Here is a 23,244-nt window from a genome sequence, read left to right as displayed (position 1 = left end):
CGGAATGTACCATTGGAGGAATCTGTTGTCAATCCTAATAAGTCGTCCCGCCTACCAGCTGTGTCCTCTTTCATTGGTCAATTGTTTTAAAGCGCTGTACTTCGCTACCCAACAGTTCTCCTTTGCTACACATCAGTTTCCTTTTTGGTATTTTCATCTAAATTTAAAACAACGGATATAAGTAGCTTGTGGTCGATGTTGTATTAATCTGCTCAACTGTATTAATAACTACGCTTTGCTTGAGTTCATGGCTTGGAAAAGTTTATCAACACACGCCCACGCGCTGCATCTTTTGTCTCAGGAGCGCTCTTTTGCTTAAGAGATGGGGTATCAAGTTACAAGTAAAACGGAATAATGTGACGATATGAAAACCATGCCTCCACTCCTCCTTTCTATATTTAACCTCTGTAGCAAAACGTGTTCCTGTTCAAATGTGTAGTTGCTTAAGCTCTCACTTTCTGAAAGCAGTTATAATGCAACTTATATGTATACATTAAGGACACGCATTAACTAATTAAGCAATTTAGAATTCTATTATATAATTACATAATATAATATAATAATATAATCTAAAGGGAAATAGGCCTGCATAGCTTGAGAACTAAAAATCCATTTCACAGATATTATTTAATTACTTTAGATATTACTGTCACTATGTTTAAACTGGCCAATAAATATTTATTTGTGGCCCATGCTTATGAATTGATAAATTCTAACCATGTCCTACTGAAGTGACTTTAAGGCAATGACAAGTATTAAGTACTTTCTTTTGGCAGATCAATGCATAGCATGCATGCACATGCTAAGGACTGGTCATTAGTGCTCTGTTTCAGGCTACATATTTCATACCAGAATAATTCATGTGCCATGCACTGGCTGGGGATAGGCTAAGCAATTAATGTGTTGCTTTGTGATTTGTGAGTCTAACAAAGACAGCAATGGGGCGTGGTGTGTGTATGTGTGTGTGAGTGCACGTGCCTGCGTGGCTGTGCGTAAAACCCTTACAGCATACATTGAATTACAGCCATTCTGTCATTACCTTGTTAAATGAGAAACTGAATTTTATCTGAGAAACTAAAAAGTTGACTTGCCTGAAGAGGGGCTGAAATAAGGATATCATGAAAACACAACCCTAATTGAAATAGCTTAAGTAAATCCATTATATGTTTGAGTTGGAACTATGAGTAACCTTGCTAAACATTTATGCATGCATGTTTTCACACACATACACACAATGAAAAATCAATGCATGCAAACATAGCATACACAAACACTGCCTTTGTGTTTGACCATAGCATGGTGTGTTTGATTCGATTGCAGATGGAAATGATTTTCCAGACCAGCATGGATACTATTTACTGTTCAGATACTACTCCAGCTTTGCTACTGATTCATATTTCAGGTTCTGCAGTGCTTACAAATTAAATTAAACTTATCTCCCTGTTAATTAGGGAGCACTGGTTGGTTGGGTTGATAAAGTGGTGTTTGATATCACAGCCAAACAGTGTTTCCTCTCCCTCAGGAGTTATTCGAGGTGAGACATCTCTGCTCTTATGTTGCACTGCCTACTCCAACTGTTAAACCTAAAGGAGTGGCTATACACACAGCTTTGTGAACCCTGAACTTTGCGTTTGAGCCTGCAGCACCTGGACAGTGCTTCACTCTCAGTTAGATAGAGGGCGGAATATTTTCATGTCCTATTCCCCAGGTAAAACATACACCCTTAGGGCAGGATTTGGCCTACACTCTTGAATTCTTCAAGTTTGGACAAAACCACTTGAACAGCCTTGTTTGGCATACCTGTCATTTTTGGCCTCCACAGAGCCATCACTCTTTTTCATAAAACATTTATCTATAGTTAGTAGACAGTTGTCAAAGTTAGTGTAAGATCCTTGTTAAACTCCAGCAAACAATACATCTTTACATGTGCACAAAATATGGCAACACTCGAGCCTGGATTTCAAGCATTTCTAGATAGTCTTACAAATGTTCTTATCGTGAACTTGTCCATACACACCCATAACAAAGCAGGATATCAGCGTAAGTGACATGAGTATTTGTTCAGCCTCTAATTTTAGGGCCTCTAAGGACTTAATCCTAACTGCTTCTGTTATCTTCCTCTTTCCACACCAGCATTCAAGCCACTGAATTTGATGAAGCCTCCAGGCTCCATTTAGTCATTCACCTCACATTCAACTGAAATATAATTATGAAGACTGTAATTACATGCAGAGATCAAAGGGTTGTGTGTCAGTGTGGTAGTCGGAGACTTTCAGCTGTTGGGCTTGATGTTTTTTTTGTTTCATAAAGGAAGAAAAATATGTTTAGTCTATCATTCCAAACTGACATGGTACCTGCTATCAGATTATGAGAGGTATTAATTTTGTATGTCAAATCTTCTGATACGTTTTGTAAAAGACAAAAACAAGTCATGATAAACAATGAATGCAAGGTTAGAGTACCGCATTTACTCAACATTCATTTTAAATACTGTGGTTGAAAATGAATGCAATAGATGTTAATAGACATAAAGCAGCAAATGAAAGACATCCATCATGTCCGCACACTTGAAGGCAGGGACTCATCTTGGTATTGCATAAAGTAACAGTGTTGCCCTTTCATTTGGGAAATGAAGACCATGTGGAGACTGCAGAGCATGGAAGCAGACGTCCACAGTGTAATGGCCTCAGTGTGTGTATAACCTAGATCCATGGGAGGAACAGTCAAGCAGACTAAAAAACAGCAGACGGCATTACTCACTCTTTTTCTGTAACTGGAAAATGGGAGCAATCAGAGAGGGGGAGTGTTTGTGAGATCATTTCCTGTCTTTTTTTCTTGTTTGCCTACTACCTCAACATGTTTCCATGCGCCTCGGATCTTTTACAAAGAAAAAAAAACCTCTCTATGGGTATTCATTGAAGTGCAGGTAAAAGAAGTGATTTGAACTGTTGCCACAAATTTGGCAAAGCAAGAGAAACGTGAAAAAGAGAGATGCAATTTATGTAGTTATTTTGTAAAACTCTTATACCCCACTAATTGGAGTATTTCCCACACTTTCCACAACTAGGAATTGGAAAACTGTTTTATGTTATAAAGGTTATGGTACCACAGAAAGCAATACTGTACAAGAGAGAATAGACTCTTTGTGCTCAGAATGATCCATGCTTGAGAGTAACTGACATATTTTCCAACCATTTCCATAGCCGTGGGTAAAATTTCTGTAAGCATCAAACTTCATGTAGTGTTCTCTGCTAAGTGCTTACAATTCAGGTCAATATGTGACAATAACGACAGTCAAGTCAAACCAGCACCTTAAATATTGAAGGACAAAGGACTGACCTGACTTGTGGAATGTCAGAGCAGCAGAGCGGGGGCCTTCAAAGAGCAGAGGTCAGGATTAGGCGGAGGAAGGGTCCCCATAATTGGAGAAATTGGTGGGGGCAAACTGAGCTCTTTTGTTTCGAACAGCGGTGTCCTGCATGGTCTGGCTGGCTTTCTCGGGTTCTCAGGCAGATCCAGCAGAGTACAGGGAAAACATAAAGTTGACTTCTAGTGGGGAGAATGCATGGTGAGAGAGAAAGTGTACTCAACATTATTTATCTGTAATCAAAACAATTTAATGTCATAAACACCAAAAATAATTAAAATTATAGGCATTGCCACTATAAGAGCTCCATGAAGCTTATATTTTCTAATCAAAACTGCAGGGACGTTCCCACTTGAAGAAATCGCTAGATGACCAACAGCCACACCATTCCGCTGACTAATCAAATAATCTTTTTAAATGACAAATTGGTTTTCCTGTATTATGGCCTTCCTGTAAACTAATGCAGTTATGCAAAATGACCACAGCTGCTGTTCATCAAACAACAATGCGTTTTTGTACTGTACTGTTGTGAAGCCAGAGATGTCTTTATAATTGTGCAGGAAGTAATACATTCAACTTTAAAACAAGACATCATTAAAACAAGATGAGGAAACTTTATTGATCCCTGTGGGGCTATTAGGTCGTTGCAGCAGCAAAAGCAACAGGATTCAGCAGGGGAAAAGAAAAATAGTATAGTCACCCAAATAGAATATAAAACTAAGCATTAAAAACCAGCAGTAAGCTATTATATAAGTGTATATAAAATAAGAAACAGTAGTATGAAAAACCAGGTATCTGAATTTACAGCAGTATGCATGATGCATTAGAAAGCTCCTCAGTGGTCAGACGTCTTGGGGTCTTATTCAGGAGTGAGGGTAAAAAGGATCATGAGACTGAGAACCAGTTAATTTGGCCTTGTATTGGACCATAGTGGTGAAGAGAGAGCTGAACCACAAAGCAAACTTCTCGATTTTTGATCTTCATTCTGAGTTCTAGGTGACCGAAAAGTTAAGATTACAGATACGAGCGGCCAAAATGAGGTTTCTCTGCAGGGTGTCTGGCCTCGCTCTTTGTGACAGGGTGAGCAGCTCAGCAACCTGGGAAAACCTCCAAGTCGAGCCGCTGCTGCTCCACACTGAGAGGAGCCAGTTGAGGTGGTTCAGGCACCTGGTAAGGACGCCCCCGGGCGCCTCCCTTTGGAGGTGCACAAGGCTCGACCGCCTGGGAGGGAAACCTGGTGCAGATCCAGGACACGCTGGAGGGACTTCACCTCCCAGCGGGCCTGGGAGCGCCTGGGGATCCAACAGGAGGAGCCGGAGGAAGATGCTGGGGAAAACAACGTCTGGGCTGCTTGGCTTGCCCTGCTGATACTGCAACCCTCATCTGGATAAGCGGCTAGAAAATAGATGGATGGATGGACGGATGGATGTGATGTGCAAATGTGCATCGTATTCACATTAGCAAGTCTACAGAAGGCCATACATATGTACAGAATATGTCCAGATGCCGAAAGTCTATATACAGAATGTACTGGAAAAAGGCAGTATGCAAAAACGCATGTGCATTATTATCTATTGCAGCCGTCCTGCCTTAGCTCCCTCCTGGTTGGCTGAGGCTGGGGCTGTTTGGCGAGGAAGCATTAACTACACATTGACTCAGAAACTTGACAATCCAGCTAAGAGAGGACAACCCTAGATTGGACAAATTACCCATACAAGCTACATGCATACAATACTGTGAATGTTTTGGGTTTTTTTTCACCTTTATTTATTCTGGGGGAGTTTCACTGAGAGCAATGCTCTCTTTTTCAGGAACGCCCAGATCACATTCACACACATTCACACCTGGAAGCTGAACAGTACAATCACAGTCTGACCTGCTGGCCACTGAGCAGCTCCACTGGAGCGGTTTGGGTTAAGGGCCTTGCTCAAGGGCACCTCAGTGGTGGTAATGAGGGAGGGGCAAGCGCTGCTTTTTCACTTTTCCCCACCCAGATTTATCCTGCCGGTCTGGGGGATTTAACTGACGACCTTCCGGTCACAAGCTCGCTTCTCTAACCTTTAGGCCACCACTGCCACTGCCCAATGTGATTCCAAAGTGCCTCCATTCACCAGATCTCTTGGAATGTGATCTCTTTGATGGCACCTTGAGTAGCCATGGGTGACATTGATGTTCAAGCATGTAAATCATGTCAGAACTAATTAGCATTGAAAATGGTCCAAAATGTCCACAAATTTATCCTTAATTTGTTTATTTATTTTGAGTATAACAACTATGGGCATGTGCATATACATTTTAAATAGGGAAAGGACTTGCTAATTGAACTTTGAGATCTCATTGTTACTTTTCAATCCAATATTTACAAACTATAGAAACATCTACTACTAAACTTCAACTTAAAAACATCTAAAATCATTTAGATAATTTTAAAAGGTATAAAATAATTTAAGCTGCACTGCAACCCTTGCAACATGAGCATAGTCATTCAGTTTTCTCGTTGTGTTAATGCTGCATATCTATACATTATATATTGTGTATTTTGCATATGTTTATTTTTGTGAATTTTTCACCTATACTGCATATAATTCACCAGTTTAGTATGTATTTGCCTCAGTATTACTGTTGTGATTGTGCACACCTTGAAATCGTTGTTTTTTTCATACGTTCATTGATGCATCATTACTTAACATTATAGTGTTGAAATTGTCGATTGGGTTTATGTTTAAATACCTTCATCTGCTATATTCTTATGTATGTTCTATTTTCTTCTGCTGTACTTTATTACTATTGCTGCTGCAACATCCTTATCTCCCCACAGGGTCATTAAAATGTCATCGTATTTTATCTAAAATGCAATTTATAATGTCTTTCATATGTTTTGCACGCCTTGCACTCTTTTTGACTTTATGGCTTTGATTTATTCCAGTGTATTAACCTGATTATTGTAAGTACACAGAAATACTATTTTAGCAAAAACAGTTCCATACTCTGACATACAGGACTGTACAGTACGTGTTTGCTGTGCAATGTGCCAAGATTTCCTGCTGATTTCCTCCTCGCCCAAAATTAATCACAGCTTGAACACATTAGAATTATTCAGGCAACAAAATGGGATAGAAAATCTTGGTCCAGTTGATTTTGGTGGTGTCAAATAATGTAATGTATCACCTGATTTCCTATAACTTAAAACCTTAGCACTTGGTAAGACACAACATAATATAGCTTCTGTAAAGAAGCAGCAGGATATCGTGGCATATTTTACTCACTTACGTATTATGTTGTTACACCCTTGTGAGTAAACCATGCATTCATTATGACAAACTGTATCAAACAATATTAATACACAGATTAATATACTGGAATTATGTGATTAGAATGTATAGTGTTACCAATTCCTCTGCATATAATTGGACTTTGTAAGTAAAGTGATTCTGAATGCAAACACACTGGCAGGGTGATAATGAAAACACAGTTGACACTGACCAAGTGAGAATAGGTGTAAATTTCAATTTCTACATCAGTTGTGTTGTGTAATTATACACATAAAACAGAGAAAGGGATTCCAATTAAATAAAGTTAAAATAAATGAGAACTAATATCAAATCTAATGTATTTATATTCTACTCCATTTATATTCTACCCTTTTTTTCTCCAAAGGAAAAATCACAGAGGGAGAACAGAAATAGATTGTGACATTGTAGTTACAAGGGTAACAGGGGATTTTCCTCTTTCTGCACTGCATGAGTTCAGCTCGACTTGAACTCTACCACCTTATTTATTTCACCTCTTAGCTCCACCTCCACCACTGCCCTGCCAGAGGAAAGTGGAAATTTCCAGTAATTCCTGGTGCTTCTTAAGAATTGCTCCTCCTCCTTCTAGTTTCCCGCCTTTCACTCTACCTGCTCTTTCCTGCTGCCTACTGGCCTGAACACTCTCAGCTCAGCAAGACCTCAAGGCCCTCAGCTACACAGCCTTCTCATGCCAAGTAGTTCATTTTGCAGTTACACATGTACATGTACACAACATCTTTTTTTAATTTCAGACTTGATCACAGAGAACTTTCACATACCGTCATGGTAGCAATGCACTTTGTACTAAATATGTTTGATGAAGATTAGAAAGCCTAATCACTATTTGATATGGGTGGCAGCCAGGTCGGCGATTAAGAAGTGTTCCCTTTTACATATCATCCATGCTTTTGATCCACGCTCTATATCTTTCTAAAATAGGCTGACCAACCTTTCCTTTGTTTACTATTTTGAAAGTATAGAGCATAGATTATCTTGTTAACCCATGAATAAGTGGTAAGGAGCAAGCTCAGGATAATGACATTAGCTCTTATAACGAATGATGAACAAGGGCTGGTATGGGATCACAGAACAGATGGTAGATTTGCATTTCCCTGGCTGATCTGATATTCTGGTTTCTGGTTTGGTTTAGAGATATCACCCACACCACGCCATGCCTACTACTGAAACATCTAACGTTCAAGATTCAAGAAATTAGACAAGAGCTTTGGAGAGTACGGAGGGCTAGATGTGGCTCAGATTGGAAAACAAGATGATTTGCTTCACACGCTTATAGCCAAAGAGGTTCAGGCTATCTCTACTGTATGTCATGTGGTTTTATGACTTCCTCATCAATGAGACTACAATATAACATGTACACATGGCTGGGCCTGGTGCTGGATGGGGAAACATTTTAGATAAACTACAGATAAAGCCATGAGACAGCTGGAGTGGAGAACTTTGAGTGTGTTGATGGTATGAGGCACACTGACCTTAGTCCCATTGTGAAGCACCAACAAAGAGCCATCTGCGCAGCAACCAAAGCTGAGATGAGGGACTCACACACTGGGGGATAGGGTGGGGGAGGGACACATAGGGACCTGGAGAGTGTATAAAGATATACAAATCAGAGGTAAAGAAGAAATGTAAATGACAAGGCTTGATCAATGGAATAATGGTATAGTCTGAGTATGGACCATCGAAACAGTCAATGGTTTATAGCAATAACCTTTCAGAGCTTCCTACACAAAGGAAACAAGAAGGCGCACAACATATCTACCCACAGACACACAGTATGGATCGCTCCACTATTGGTAAAATGGAAGACCGACAGCAACCGGCCTAATCACTCAAGAGCACATTTCCTGCCTGCTGCATGATGAGATGAAGTCAACTGAAACTTAGACTAGCTGTTCAAGGCTAATGTTTAACCCAACACTGGACCTCAAACAAGTCTGGTATCTCACTCATTCAGACAGGCAGCCAGCAGAAACGTACAGGCTTTGTGTCTGCAGCGCTGAGTGAGAGCATTGATCTAAATTGTAATATCTTAAGGTTTTTCTCTTGAGGTTCATATTCTGGATCTACAGTTCAACCTATAATTTTTTTCTTTCAATAGGCCATAGGGTGGATTTCAAAATGGTGAAAATAAAGACAAAATGGTGTCAGGGACATCTGTAAAAATTACAAATGTTCCACAGGTAAGAGATGAGAGTCAGGATTGCTTAGCAACAGCAGTAAAAAATTCTTGCAGCCTGTGTGGTAGCAGAGAAACCGGTCATGCTGCCGCCCAGTGGTGGACTGATAGTACCTGCTGGGGGTGAAATGGCATTGAGAATAATCAGAGGCTCACCTCTGAAAGCATATATGCACTAAAATGCAAAAACCTGCATTCATTTGAAAGATGGTTGAACTCATATTTGAAGGCAAATTGATAAGAAAAAGAGATATCCTTTATCCTTCCTCAAGACTGTTTGAAAATCAAATTCAGTAATTTGATTGGTTGGAAAACGCTCCAGATCTCATGGCCGGGTGGTTGCTAAGCAACATACATTGGTGGGTGGGGTGGGGGTGGGGGGTCTTCAAGGGGAGGGAGCGTTCTGCTGGGTGCAGGCAGACTAGGGAAATACCTGGCAAAATTCCCAAATAAACAAACGGGAGGCAGAGAGAAAGACAGAGAGAGACAGACAGAAAGAGAGAGAGAGAGAGAGAGAGAGTAAATGAGAGAGAGAGAGAGAGAGAGAGAGAGAGAGAGAGAGAGAGAGATCTTTTCTGGGTCCAGACAGTAGAGAGATAACAGTGTTGTTGGAGATTAAGAGGACGGGCCTTTTTATAACTGTTTTAGTGTTGCTGAAACACACTTTGTTTCCAAAGCTGACCAACACCAGGGACGGGAAGTAGAAGGCATTTTGAGTTTTGAGTTGAGAAGACCTTCGGGACACACACAATAAACTACATGGTGCATTAGAGTTGCCTGTAATGCAGCGTTAAACTGTGGACACAAGCATTAGCTTATAGAGAGAGTGAGTTAAGGGGAGAAATACAAATGCTACAATTAGCATAACAGGACGTGGACTGTTACGGTTGATAAGATATAACAATATGACAAAGAACAGATGAACAGGCCCCAGACAAGTTTGTAGAGCACAGATAAGTGTGTGTGAACATGCTAACTGTGCCTGTGTACTCAAGTGTGTGTTTGTTCACAGGTTTGGTGTGTAGGTGTGCCGGGGGTAAACGCCCCTTGCCAAGTAACTCTTTAGTACTTCTAATTTCTAACTCAATACAATATACTCTACAAGTCTGCAAAAGAATCCTGTGGAATACAAGGAATGAAGCGACAAGAGCTTATAAAGAGAGAAACAGACGGCGCGGCAGAAAATGGAAAGAAAATTAAACAGAGGAACAGAAAAGGTGGAAAATGCGCTTATATGGAGAGGAGGGGTGAAGAGGAGGAGTGGTGGGGGCCTGCTGCTGCTGGTAGGTACGGCCTGCAGAAGGAGGTGGGCCTTGGAACGGGCTGATGCAGGCGGTCTCCACAGGCAATGAGGAGTCTTTGTCAGGAGCAGGAAATGAGGTTCTGTTGTGATTAAAGGGAAGGTTTCTATGGCAATGCGGAGAGCCGTGTGCACAGAGAATTTGTTGGGAGTGGAGGGGGCTAAGTGAGAGTAGAATTTCAAAGAAAACAGCCTCCTCCATCTCATCCCCCGTCAACCCCCCCCCACTTCGCTTTTTCGTAGCGCCCTTTTATCTTTGATAATCTGTTTTCATAGCCACACAGTTGAGACTGTGAGAGGATTATCTTGAGCAAACCAAGTCATTGGTCAGCCAGTCATAAATGTTTACTGAGTAGCAGTTTCACTTCCCCAAAATTGCTGCTGTCAAACGCTGTCTGGACAAAAACGTACAAAATCCTTTAACAAATAAGCGCATTACAACCACAAAGCTCTCACTGAATAATTAACACAATGACCTGAACGTGTCTTCCTTGTTCAGACAGATACACTGTACACTTTTTGCCAATCACCCAATTCCCTTGTATAGCCCAATGACACAAAAGTATTATGCAATGGTGTGACCTTTAAAACCTAAATATAGTAACACTCTTTGTTAATTGTTTCATTGAGCTGAATGCCTTTGGTAAAAATACGTTTCTTAAAATAACAGCTTTCCCATCCTGATTTTCTGTTTTGTGCAGAGGAAGTTGCTCTCTGCAGAAGTGAATGCCATCTCTGCCTAAAGGTAACACAGGCTGCAGGATGTTTGGATAAGATGATTGATACATTTGGAACTCTGCAAGATCAAAGTCCCCCCCCTGTACATTACAAGCCACGCTCACTACTGTATGTGTTCATGCTGTTTCAGAACAAAAGATTACACATGAGCCTGATACAATTTGTAGACATGAAAATAATATGGAAATCTGCCTGGTATGACTGCATTATGCATAAATAGGTAACTGTAAATGCGTAAATGAGTACCATTGTTAATGTTTTGGTTTTAAATTAAAAAGGAACATAGATAGAATTTCCTAGGATGGTCAGAGAAGATTGTTTATTTTGGTTAAAAACAAAACATATAGTGCATCCACCATTCATATAACACGGATTGTAACTGATTTTATGACAGGAATCAGAATGAGTATGAATGAGTGTGATTCATCAATTACCATCTGGAAAAAAAAAATATTGGGTAGTCAGTCTTCAGAGGACCATTAGCTAGAGAATACACCAAGAAAATGCCTTGTAAATCACTGTGTACAGTGAAGTGTTTAAAGCTCTTCAGCCTCTTTTGGGAACCGACAATCAAGGTCTTAACACGCTGATTAGAATTACAAAAGGTTCTGCTGCCCCCAACCTTTTCGTTTGAGCATAGCAGCAAGTATCATGTAATGAAGCGCTGCCAGTGAGGGAGCTCGGTCGTACTGAGACCAGATTGTACAGTCAAAGCCAGATGGAGAGTCACACATCAAAAGGACAGCTGGTTACCAGAGTCTGAAAAGGCGTCTTTATAGCTCCCAACCTAATTAGTCCCAACTAAACAAATCACACCAAAACTATAACAGACCATGACGATGATTCATCATAAAAGGTGACACACACATAACATAATTAAGCTTTAAATCATAATGTGTGAGAGCTGCAACATTTCAAGCCCGCCAGTCAAACTCTTTCCATCAGTTGTCATGGCTTACATTCAGCTAATTCATTTATATTACACACTATGAGTAGGCGTTGATAATACACACTCCTTCACCTGCAGACTGGGATGACGCCTAGAAGATGAGGATCTCATTTGTGTATCTCCACATTAGCGACAGAGTTCAGGTAGCTGTGTTACATTAGCAAGGCCTCCAGGGAGCGCCGTCTGCTGTTGAACTGCTGACTGATCTTGGAGGCTTTGGTTCCCGCCTGCTGGACTGACCCCTCTTTCCGCAGAACCTATGAATCATTTCAGGAAGATCAGATGAAGTGCGCAGTACTTTTTTCAAAGACTACTGTGATTTAAACATCATCATAAACATTAGTATAAGTATGGTCTTGGCAATTTTTATTGGATTTACCCCTTTCATGATTCTGTGGCGAAGTTCTCCCTGAGAAAGAGGCCGTTCTTCCTCATCGGTGAGAGGAGACTCCTCTGCATCATAGTCCTCTCTGAGGAGTGCAATCAATACAATACACACACACACACACACAGAGACACAACCCTTAAGTTGAAAGTGTTCAAACCTATGTATGCATTTGATTACAAACACATGAAGAGCAAAGTTAACACAGAAAAAGACCGACCTGGTCACTGGAGGTTGGATGATAATATTCTGCTTAAGCATTTCTGGATTCTGACCCAATAGGAATTTGGCCAGGTCTTTTGGATTGTAGTCCTTATCAATATCCTATAAGAGGTAGAAAGATGGACAGACATTAGATTACAGAGCAGGAATGAAACAGAGTATATACTGTAGAGTGGAATATATAGAGCTACAGGTTTGACTGAGCCAGGTTGACTGGTTACTTTGGAGTTGAGGAAAGCTTGCATGGTGAGCAGCTCATTGGTCTTCTGTTCCACCAGACCCAGGTAGGACATCATGTTGTTCTCACTGATCCCTGCAGAGGAGCCTAGCATATCCTCTATCACTGACCGGTCACACTCCATCTTAGAGAAGATGCTGTTCACCCCTATAGCATGAGGAAAAAACCAGGGGCTAGGTTCAGATTTTCTAATGTATTACAAATATTTATGGAAAACAATGTTAAAGCTTGTGTCTACTTGCTCTGGGTGTGTGTGTGTGTGTGTGTGTGTGTGTGAGTGTGTGTGTACATAGAAAATTCCAAGGTGAAACCTGTTTTAATCTGGTCCAGGGATTTGCTTACAATGCTGGCGTCTTTTTCATACTCCCCAGCTTGGGACTCTGTTTCTCTCTGTTTCTCATCAATGTCTCTCAACAGAGAGCGATGATCCTGCTCCTGCTGTAAACCTTCCACTCGAAACTGCTCCATCTCACCCTGGGTCTGCAGATGCACACATTTTGGCATAAATCAGATGCTGGACATAGACTAACAAAGTCTCTCCCCACTGAATGACATCCCCTCCCCTTTACTCACTCGAATTGCTCTCAGAAAACACTTGTATCTCTCTCCTTAGCTCTAATTTCTTTTTTTTCCCTTTTCCTGATGTAGGAATTTAACCTTATTCTTCCTGTTGCAGTCATAGTCTTTCTGGATAAGAGCATCAGCTGAATTCCTAAAATTTAAGAATAGTAAAAATGAATGACCAGGATGAAAACAGTCAGAGAGTAGGCCTTCATACTCACCTGACTGATTTGATCCTTCAGTGCCTCAGCCTCATTGTTTTGCTCATTTACAAAATTGAAGAGTGCAAAGTTCCGGTCTTCAACTACACAGCAAAACAGCAAAATATAGCAGTGAGATATGTTTTATTTATTCATATTACCACACTGTTTCCTTTACATTCATTCATCATGTTGTGGCCCTCCACAGCTAAATGAAAATCCATTATCTGGCCTTTTTGCTCAGCCCACTCACAAAAAAAACGGATTATAATTGCAGTTACAGCACAATTGTCCATATACCGTGATATAAATATCCAAATAAGAGCCAAACTGCAACACCTACTGGAACTGATTCTGTGATGGGCCCAGGAATCAGCAAAATTATCTTTTTTTTTCTCACACCTACAAAACATTCTACTGGAAACACTACAAACAGCATCAGGGATACTGTATTTGGGTATGGCTGTGAGTGTGCCAGTCTGTGCTGGTGTGACTGACCCTGGATGAACCTGGTGACCAGCATGTCCAGGTTGTCCTCTCCTGTCACAGTCTGAATCCTCTGAAACACTTCCTGCAGAGTGTCCACTGACTCCTCGCCTGAGTCCATCCTCCTCTGCTCCTTCAGCTCCGACACTGGGACATACACGTATCATAACCATCACATCAGTATCATCAAGACCGCATTAAAGTCTCTACTGCCATCATCATTACCATCTGTGTTATGACTGCTCTCACCGCTGACATTACCATTATTATTTACAAAACCCTCCTTGGTCTGACTCACAAATATTTGACACTCAAATCAAACATCAAAACACTGTGAAAAATAATAATTTTATCCCTATTGTTGCCTTCAAGGACTCATGGGCAGACATGCCGTCACACACCTGGAGTTGTTCTCTTAACCAATAACAAAGTTAACACTGTTTGTCTCTGTACTACTTTTATGTTTTTATTGATTTTATCTGCGTCTGTTTTGCCTTTACTCTGGTTGCTGTCTGTTTGTCCTTGTGGTGACGCCTGTTGTTCTCTAGCTGTGACTTGCACTAAGTGCTAATTATTGTTATCTAGCCTGGTGGATCATGCTGTATTTATTCTGCTACTATTGCTTTATTATTCATTGCCTCTGTCTATTATTTGCTTGTTATTTATTAGCAATTGCTTTTTTCTGTGTTCAGTTTGTCTTATGTCAGGTTATGTTCAATGATAAGTGTTTTTATCTTAATCCCCATCCATTGATCCTCTTTAAAAGACTTTGTGGAAGGCAGTCATTGTAAAGAAGCATTTGACCTGACTCGAAGGGGAATACTGCTCAATTTTAAAATCAATACATTATTCTTATGTCCAAGGTCATAAGTATTTGTGAACATAAAAACTAAACCAAAAACCTAAATAGGCAATGCTATAATCAGTGATGTTTTACCAATATACAGATTGCCTCATTGACTGGCAATGGGAGATGGACTTTGTAGACTCACACAATGTCTTTCTGAATTTTCTCATTGAAATGAGATCTGTGTTTGCATTATTGCAGTACGCTCAGTTCTGAAGCAGAAAACACACTCCTATCCCCATAAGACCATTCTTGATGGGACCATAGTCATCTCTTCTCATTTTCCATCTTTTCCAATTCATTCTCTATGGATTTTACATTTAGTGTGACATCATAGACTGGAAGGGATTCTTCTCTCTTGTTTCTGGCTATTGGATATAGAAATATAGCAGACTGTCCTGGGGGAGACATATAGCATAAGCTGAAAATCACTGGGATACCCCTTTGAATAAAGATTAAATACATAAAAATCACCATGATGCCATCATCATCAATCACATCATTATCACTATTGCCCTTGCTATGATCATGTGAAAACAGCAATATCAGCTACAACATGACTGCGACGTCTTACGTTGCCTGCGTCCCATCTCCTGGCCCTCATCCTGGCCAGTCCTCTCGCTGCACTTGGTGGTCATGAACTCTTTGAGGCGCCGCTCATGTGCAATAACCCTTTCCAGTTCCTTCATCTCAGTGTTGTACTGGGCAAGGTCCTTCACTGCCTTCTCCCTCATCATGGTCATCTTGGACTGAGCCTCCACCCTACAGCATGCAGGATTATAAATCACACATTCAACAACATGAGCCACATCTTACGCTGATTTTTCTAAATTATATGACTATCTAATCTCACCTGGCATCGTAAGCAGCTGTAGACAGGTTGATCATTTCCCCGATGTCCTTGCGGATCTCCTGCAGTTCCTACAACGGAAAGAAAACAATGCAGAGGCAATTGTAGCTATTTTCTCAGCAACTGAAAACCAGTGGAAAAACATAAAAATGACAGACTAAAATTCTACATGTCAAGATATCGCTTTTTGCCTGGTCTATGGTGTGACCTCTGACCTTGTCCAGTCTGTGTTGTAGCTGCTGGAAACGGACACGCTCCACACGAAGAGTCTCCAACTCCTCTCTCAGATGGCTGTTTTTGGTCAGCTGCTCGTTGAAACAAATCAAGGCCTGCAGAGGACACGGGATGCAAATACAAATACAAAGGAAATAGTCATAATGTAAAGATGTGCCTCTATGAAAATGTGTCATGTGGTGAAACATGGCCTTACAGGATTGACAAAGATACTACTTTCAATATGAAATATCTATCAAGGTAACATTTCATGAATTGTCTGATTTGCAGGCATTGTGCGATGATGAGCCTTGTAACTCACTCTGTCCAGTTTGTTTTCCAAGGTGCGTATGGCCTTCTGAGTCCGCCGAACCTGAGACCTTTGTGTGTCACTAGTGCTGACCTCCCCTTTTCTCAGCTCTGCCAGCTTCTTCTCCATGCCGGAGATCTGCCCAAATCACAGAGACATGGCATCAGCTGTGGCTTGTGTCTGTATGTGTGACCTTATTAATGGCACATGACAATAAATGTTTATGTTCTTGTATACACACAGCATTTCGAGGTGTATGAATAGCAGGGTGAAAGGGACTTTAACCTCCTTCTCTAGTTCTCTCTGACACTGCTTCTCTCGCTCCAGCTCCTCCTCTAGTACGTCTCTCTGCTCTAGTAAAGCACGGAGGCTCTGGGTGTGCTCACTGTCCTGCTGTCGGCGGGACACATTCTCAGACACATGGAGACTTCGCTGCAGCTCCTCCTGCTCCCTCTGCAGCTTCTCTATCTCCTGCCTTCATCCACAGCACACAAACAGCTGATTACACGCATGTACACACACAGAGCAATGATCATATGATGTAATATATATGTAATATGATGTGATATGTATGTATGATGTAATATGAGGTGTAAGGCCTATTCACCGTTGTTTGCGAATCTGCTCCTGGGCCTGGATATTGTAGGCCTGCCGATCTCCTTCCATGATCCTGAACTGTCTCTGCAGTTTGGCCATCTCTGTTTCTGCTTAGAGAACACCATGTAAACATCATAGCCGTTTCTATTATGCAACTGGCATAATAGCATCCCTAAATCTGACAGAACATGTTCTAATACAGCATTACCTGTACCGTCAATATCCATCTCGCTGCTGTCTGAACGGGCACTTGTGGCTGATCTTCCTCGAGGCATGGTTACACTGGGCTTTACCTGAAACGACACAGTCATGTTAGGCTATTTACACACAATCTCTAACCATCAATCAAACTATTCTCTTACCAGGTGCTAAGGGTTTATTTTAGAGAACGTCTTGGACCTCTGTCCTTCAAGTCTGACCTAACGTGTTTCTAGTTATGTGATGGGTACTGTAGGTTAAAAGCTCATACAAATGCAAGGCATTATCAAAATCCAGGATTGTTCAGAAGAATCGGCATGAAAAATGCAAAAATAGGAGGAATTCGGTGTACATCAACTGAACCAAATCTAGATAGCTAGCTAACCAAGCTAAGTTAAATGCTATGCAAAACATTAGGTTAAGTTAGTAACTTAAAGTTAGCTATTTAAAGTTAGCTACGTAGCGTTAATTTGCCTAGTCTTATTGTATAAATGCTATAACAGTCAAGTTTGCTATCTAGCAAAGCTAGCACCTTGCTTTGCAAATAAATTAACAACCTATTTGGGACAAACAAAAATCAACCCACCTGCTGAAGCGTTTGAAAATTCCCCTCTCGGTTTATGGCAGCAGAGTTGTTAGTAACCGTTGCTAAGCGGACATGATGGGAAGTTGGAGCGAAACTTGGGATGGGAGGAGCGCGAGGAGCGGCACATGTCCTGTTTCAGAGGCTAAAAGCGATGTTGAACGAAAATAATAAGTATGAAGTAGCATGGTAGGTCTAAATGTCTGTAAATGCATAATAAGCAACATTCTGTCATTTTTTGTTAGTAAGCAATGCATTGCTGAACGCAAAAGTTATGCTTTACTTTTACTAGGGAAAGTGATCAATATCATGTATGCCTATTATAGGCAAAGAAACACGCTCCTTTGTAGTCTGTTTCAAAGCACTTTTATTTTTATCTGTGTAATGATCTATGTACATTAATGCAAAATGTCAACAAGTTGTTGACTGCAAGCCATCAGCGGGAGACTCAGTGTCTCAAATTATTGCCCTGGTTGTGGCTGTGGGTTTGGCTGTGGCTCCTCCTCAGGTGTGGGTGGGGCTCCCTCCAGGAAGGTGCGGAAATGGTCAGAGGTATTGAGCTCAGGTTTCCTCAACAGCAGGTGGCATTTTGGGAAGTAGTAGCCTGCCAAAAGTCCCAAGTTGCTTGCCAAGCTGAAAGACACATGGACAATGGACTTGGACTTGTCACCCGGTCTAATATAGATGGGGATAAAGGTCACCCAAATCACACAGTAGATCAAGGTGGAAAAGGTGATGTCCCTGGCGAGGTTGTACTGTCGCATAGGCTTCATCGCCATGAAGGTGCACATAAATGAGATAAGGGCCAAGGCACCGTTTAACCCTTGCATTAGGACTAATCCTAACATTGGTTCCAATGGGCATGACAGAAACTTCCTCACAAAGTTTATATTCATTTTGGCCAGGTGCTCAGACAGCAAGGACCCTTCGTGTACAAACCAGCCACAGATAGCAGCCTGCACACAACAGCAGGCCAGCAGAAGCAGCCAGCCTCCTCGACCTCTTATTGCATCTGGGTGAGAGGCGGCCTTCTGGGGGAACTCTGTCACGTAGAGTATCTGTGTGAAAACAAGGTTTCGCAGCTGGGTTATATTGTGTACGCTTCATTTTGTCCTACTGTACCATTGTGTTCCACCTGTCCTTCCTCACCTGTAGTGACATGGCCGTGATGACGGACAGGGCCACTGTTTGGAAAATGGAGGTGAGAGGCAGCTGCAGTCGACACACTACGTCCCCCGGCGGTCCCAGGAAGAGCAGCAGACTGAGGCAGCCTCCCATCAGGCTGAGCAGAGCCACGCCGCTCAGGGCCCCTCCAGAGGCGCTCAGCAGTGCCGTCCCTCGCTGCTTCAGGAACATGACCCCCACTGACCCCTGACACACCAGCAGCACCACTCCAGACAGCATCATCGCCAGGGACTCAGGTTCGCCCCAGGATAAGAAGTCAAAGGTAGGTTCAGTGCAATTGGTGCTGCGGGTCACGGACCACTGGCCCTTAGGACACTTTGTACACTGGATGTCCTCTATGATGAGATAATAATAACCTTTATTTGTATAGCACCCTTCATACACAACATGCAGCTCTGCTTTACACCAATAGAAGGCAGATAAAAAGATAAAATATAAAAGAACAAGCAAAATGCATTGCATTAAAAGAATCAAATCAAATAGAAAGATAAAAGAACACAATCAACATAAACAGTTAAAATAAAGGCTAATTAAAAGCTAAGCTGAAAAAATACGTTTTTAGCAGTCGCTTGAAAATGCTTACAGAGCCCGCCTCTCTAATATTCTTAGGCAGGGTGTTCCACAGTTTAGGAACAGAGTTAAAAAAGGCTGCATCCCCAGTCTTCTTTTGAGTGGGGTTTTGTACTTCTAACAAACCAGCAGTAGAAGACCTGAGGGCTCTTGATGGAATATAGAACAGATACGTTAAGATAAGATAAGATAAGATAGACTTTAATTGTCCCCTTAGGGAAATTTGTCTTGGACTCCTTGCTGTAGTTCCACAGTACAAACACAACATAGCAAAACAAAACATCAAAAAAACAAAAAAACACAACATCAACATAGCGACAGAACCAAATTGCGTACCATATTGCACATCCCCATATTACACAACCCTTATGGCCAACAACCTGTGCTACCTGTTGGCATTGAGAGACCTAATGGACATGAATGAATGTTTGTAACGGTTTAGCCCGCACTGAGGGACCCTGTATCTTCTGCCAGAGGGTAAAAGCTGGTACTTTAGGTGGAGAATGTGAGTTGGATCGGACACTATTTTTCGAGCCTGTCTGATAAGAGACTGCTCATAAATCGTCTGTAGGGATGGGTGTTTTTTAATACCTGTTATAGACAAGCAATCTGTGATTTCAGCTGTATGGACAAATTACCATACAATGCTGTTATCCCATATCTTATCATCTTATGATACTTTCTAACACTGCTTGGTAAAACAGTAACATGAATTTCTGCTCAACTCTGAAGACCCTAAGTCTACTTAGAAAATGTATCTGTTGTTGCAGTCTGGAACAGAGAAGTTTGACGTGGGTCTTCCAGCTGTGTGTGTTATCAGTATGCACTCCCAGATACTTATAGGAGCAAACCTGAGTAATAGTTTGGTTATGAATAACCACTGGCCTATATGGTCCCCTATTGCTTTGGGGTCAAAAACCATCTCCTCAGTCTTCTTCACATTCAGCACAAGATGATTAGAGTCAGGAAGGACAACAGAGAATTAACTTTGAATAACAGCTACAGCGTCTAAAAATGAAATCAAACCATACTTGAATGCAACGCATGTTTTGATCTCATCATCATTACAAAAGGCTGAAGTATTTTATAGATGTCGAGACAATCACTTACCATTCTTTGCTTGGAAAGTGCCTGCCATACAGTCAATGCAATCAAAACAGCAAGAATGGAAGCCTTTGACTCTGCGCACCTGTCCTGCCAGACATGCTGCTGAGCAGGTGGACCGAGGGACCTGCAAACGTTGAGGCAGCAGAATTAGTACACAAGGATTTTTATAGTCCAATGTACACCATTTCAGGAACCTAAATTTGATTAAAATTAGGTGTGATTTAATCGCAAAGCTTGTCTTGTGCATATGGATTTGAAGTAAAATTCTGAAATTACCTCTGAATTGTCAGTGTGCCATTTGAAGAGGGTTTGGTTGATGTGCAGTGTCCCATTAAAGGCTCCAACATCTATGAAATGCAAAGTTGTGTTTTCCCAGACCCACTCCACTAAGTTGTATCCTATGTTTGGGTTGCCACTACTGTCAAAAACTAAATGTGTTCCATTTAAGTCCAAAGAAACATTCTTCAATACTTCCAACAGCTGCAAAAGAAGATATTATTCATTTTTTAATAAGATTGATGCTACAAAACTTTTTATGAAATTCAAAATTGTCTTCAGTCACCCAAATAGAAAATATGCAAAAAGGGTTTAAATTCACCTGCCAAGGATAGATTTTGCTTTGAGCTCCCCACATACAGGCGGTTGAATTGCATCCCAGCATGTTGTGCAGTGCCTGTGCCACACTATAGATGGCAGCGTACACAGTAAAAGCTGTGCGCTGCACTATAGGTTGTGTCACCAGGCTGATATTTTCAGGTGACAAGTTCCAACATTGTGGGCAGGGATTGTGGGGATTGGACTTAGGCTTTGTCCTCTCCTCACTTAGTCTGGTGAAGAGCTCCTTTGTGTAGGTGGTGAGCAGACCCAGGGTCTGGATCTTGTCGGTGAATCCGATGATTGTGCCAACTGTGTGAATGTTGGGGAGGGAAGTCAGACGGTTATGGATGGCCCAAGCTGTGCTGGCAACCCACACACCAGTCATATTCCTCCTGATAACCTGATTGGATTGGATGAATTGGATGATTAGTACGGAATAGAATCATCCCACAACTTTTTAAACTTGTCAAAACTAATTCCTCACATAATCATAATGCTGTACTTCACTGACCTCTTTGAAGAAGACTTCAGCTGGCTCTGCGAGGGAAAAGATCACTACCACTTCTACCTTGGTTGCTTGGATATTGTCCAGGATGTTTTTGACCGCTGGTTCAGCATCACTGTATATGGGGATCAGCCCCTCATAGGCCACACAGATAGACGTCTTTGCTGCTATTCTGGAGAACTCCTGCTGACCCTGTTGTCCATACTCATCCTCACTGCCAACCACCACTACCCAGTTCCACTTAAACAGGTTCAGCAGCTGTACCATGACCTCTGCTTGCCCTTTGTCACTGGGCACCGTACGCAGGAATGATGGGTAGAGAAGCTTGTCACTGAATTTGTCACTGGTGGCACCATAGCTAATCTAAAGACAGAAGAATTCATTTTATAACACATTAGAAAATCATGCTATTTTGCTGCAAACAATGTTACTATTGTTCTATTTATTGAGGTTTCAGTACAAATTGCAATACAAGTGGGCATTTTTTTCAGCACTTGTTTCTTTTACAGCACTTAAAAAGTAAAAAAAATAAAACTAAGATTCTAATTCTAGCTCTGTTTGATAATACTGAATGATTTTCTCTGATTTACAACTTGATTTGTGAGACAAAAAACATTGCAGTGGCCAATATTTAGATTTAACTTAAACTTAGACTTAACTTAAACAATAATTGATGGAGAAAACTGATATATTTGGATATATTTGTGACCAAACCTGTGGCATCAGAAAGAATCCTAGGAGTTTTCCTATGACTGAGACCATTTCTGAGCTGTAAGGACCAATTACAGCCGCTATCCTGGTCTCATAGTTGGTGTAATTGCACATGACGGCCAACTCTCTGATGGATTTTTCATTGAGGAAGGAGATAGTAGGCTTCACAATGACGGCAGATTGTCTGCATGTGTCATAGATTTCATAGCCCAGCTTGATCCCGGGGAGCAGCATTTGTTTGGCGTTAATCTCATCCACTGTATATTTCATTACTAGAGCAAGACCCAGGCCATGCTCATTTAAGCTGTTGGACCACACAGACAGAAAAGATCAATTTGAAGCTTTGGTGGTTAGATTAAGCATACATACTGTTAGAAATCGTAGAATCTGACATATTGACAAAAAGTCAGAAGTTCTCAAAATGCAAAAAGCTGGACCAACTATTTGACACGTTATATTCCCAAACCTTTCACAGCTGATGTTGTCAGGCTCAACTCTCTGACTCAGGTTGCTGCTGAGCTGGTTGATGGGGAAGAGCCCTCCGAGCAAAATGTCCCCCGGCAAATTGAAGAGATCGGTAGAAATGTTCTGGAACCATTCAGGTGAACTCGAACTGCAGCCCAGCCCAAACAAGCAGCAGAGAACCAGCAGTTTGAAAGGCATGGCCATGCTGCAGGTGAACAGGAGAATGAGGACAGAGGGATGAGTCGTATGATTATTATATGCAAACTCACCTGTATGCCCTAAAGTGAGATGGTGCAGTGTGACGTTCCCCTCCCTCTCCGACTGGATGTGTGATACTAAATGACTTGCTGCAAGTCCTGTGAGAACACAATGCTTATCATATTGACCCACATTTACATTTGTGGTACTCGCAGAGTTTAAATGAAACATCAACATGCCCATTAACTTTTATAACGATTATCTATGATTATTTATCTATTATTATTATTAGTAGTAGTAGTAGTATTGTTGCTGCCAGAAAAAGAAGAAGAATAGTAGTAGTAGTAATAGCAGTAATATTATCATTTTAATCTAGAA

At 41.3% G+C, this 23,244-nt stretch overlaps 2 protein-coding genes across 2 annotated transcripts; both read right to left on the bottom strand.

The window, feature by feature from the left end:
* Window positions 1–11,286: 11,286 nt before the first annotated feature.
* Window positions 11,287–17,022, bottom strand: odad1 (outer dynein arm docking complex subunit 1). Its single transcript, XM_071895302.2, has 14 exons — window positions 16,956–17,022; window positions 16,758–16,854; window positions 16,436–16,625; window positions 16,163–16,288; window positions 15,843–15,956; window positions 15,631–15,698; window positions 15,352–15,539; window positions 13,943–14,077; window positions 13,466–13,548; window positions 12,995–13,163; window positions 12,667–12,830; window positions 12,444–12,547; window positions 12,218–12,308; window positions 11,287–12,095 (listed from the first exon to the last, which is right to left on the bottom strand). The coding sequence occupies exons 1-14, from the start codon at window positions 17,020–17,022 to the stop codon at window positions 11,991–11,993; spliced, it is 1,701 nt and encodes a 566-aa protein (XP_071751403.2). The 3' UTR covers window positions 11,287–11,990.
* Window positions 17,023–17,911: 889 nt separating this feature from the next.
* tas1r3 (taste receptor, type 1, member 3) lies at window positions 17,912–22,872 on the bottom strand. Its single transcript, XM_071895294.2, has 8 exons — window positions 22,670–22,872; window positions 22,207–22,507; window positions 21,499–21,855; window positions 20,989–21,387; window positions 20,667–20,870; window positions 20,394–20,514; window positions 18,678–19,048; window positions 17,912–18,586 (listed from the first exon to the last, which is right to left on the bottom strand). Exons 1-8 carry the CDS (start codon window positions 22,870–22,872, stop codon window positions 17,990–17,992), a joined length of 2,553 nt encoding a protein of 850 aa, XP_071751395.1. The 3' UTR covers window positions 17,912–17,989.
* Window positions 22,873–23,244: the final 372 nt, after the last annotated feature.

Source organism: Centroberyx gerrardi, chromosome 5 (assembly GCF_048128805.1).
Source record: "Centroberyx gerrardi isolate f3 chromosome 5, fCenGer3.hap1.cur.20231027, whole genome shotgun sequence".
Taxonomy (NCBI): domain Eukaryota; kingdom Metazoa; phylum Chordata; class Actinopteri; order Beryciformes; family Berycidae; genus Centroberyx; species Centroberyx gerrardi.
Note: the sequence above shows the minus strand (reverse complement) of the source record. Positions and strands in the feature narration are given on the sequence as shown.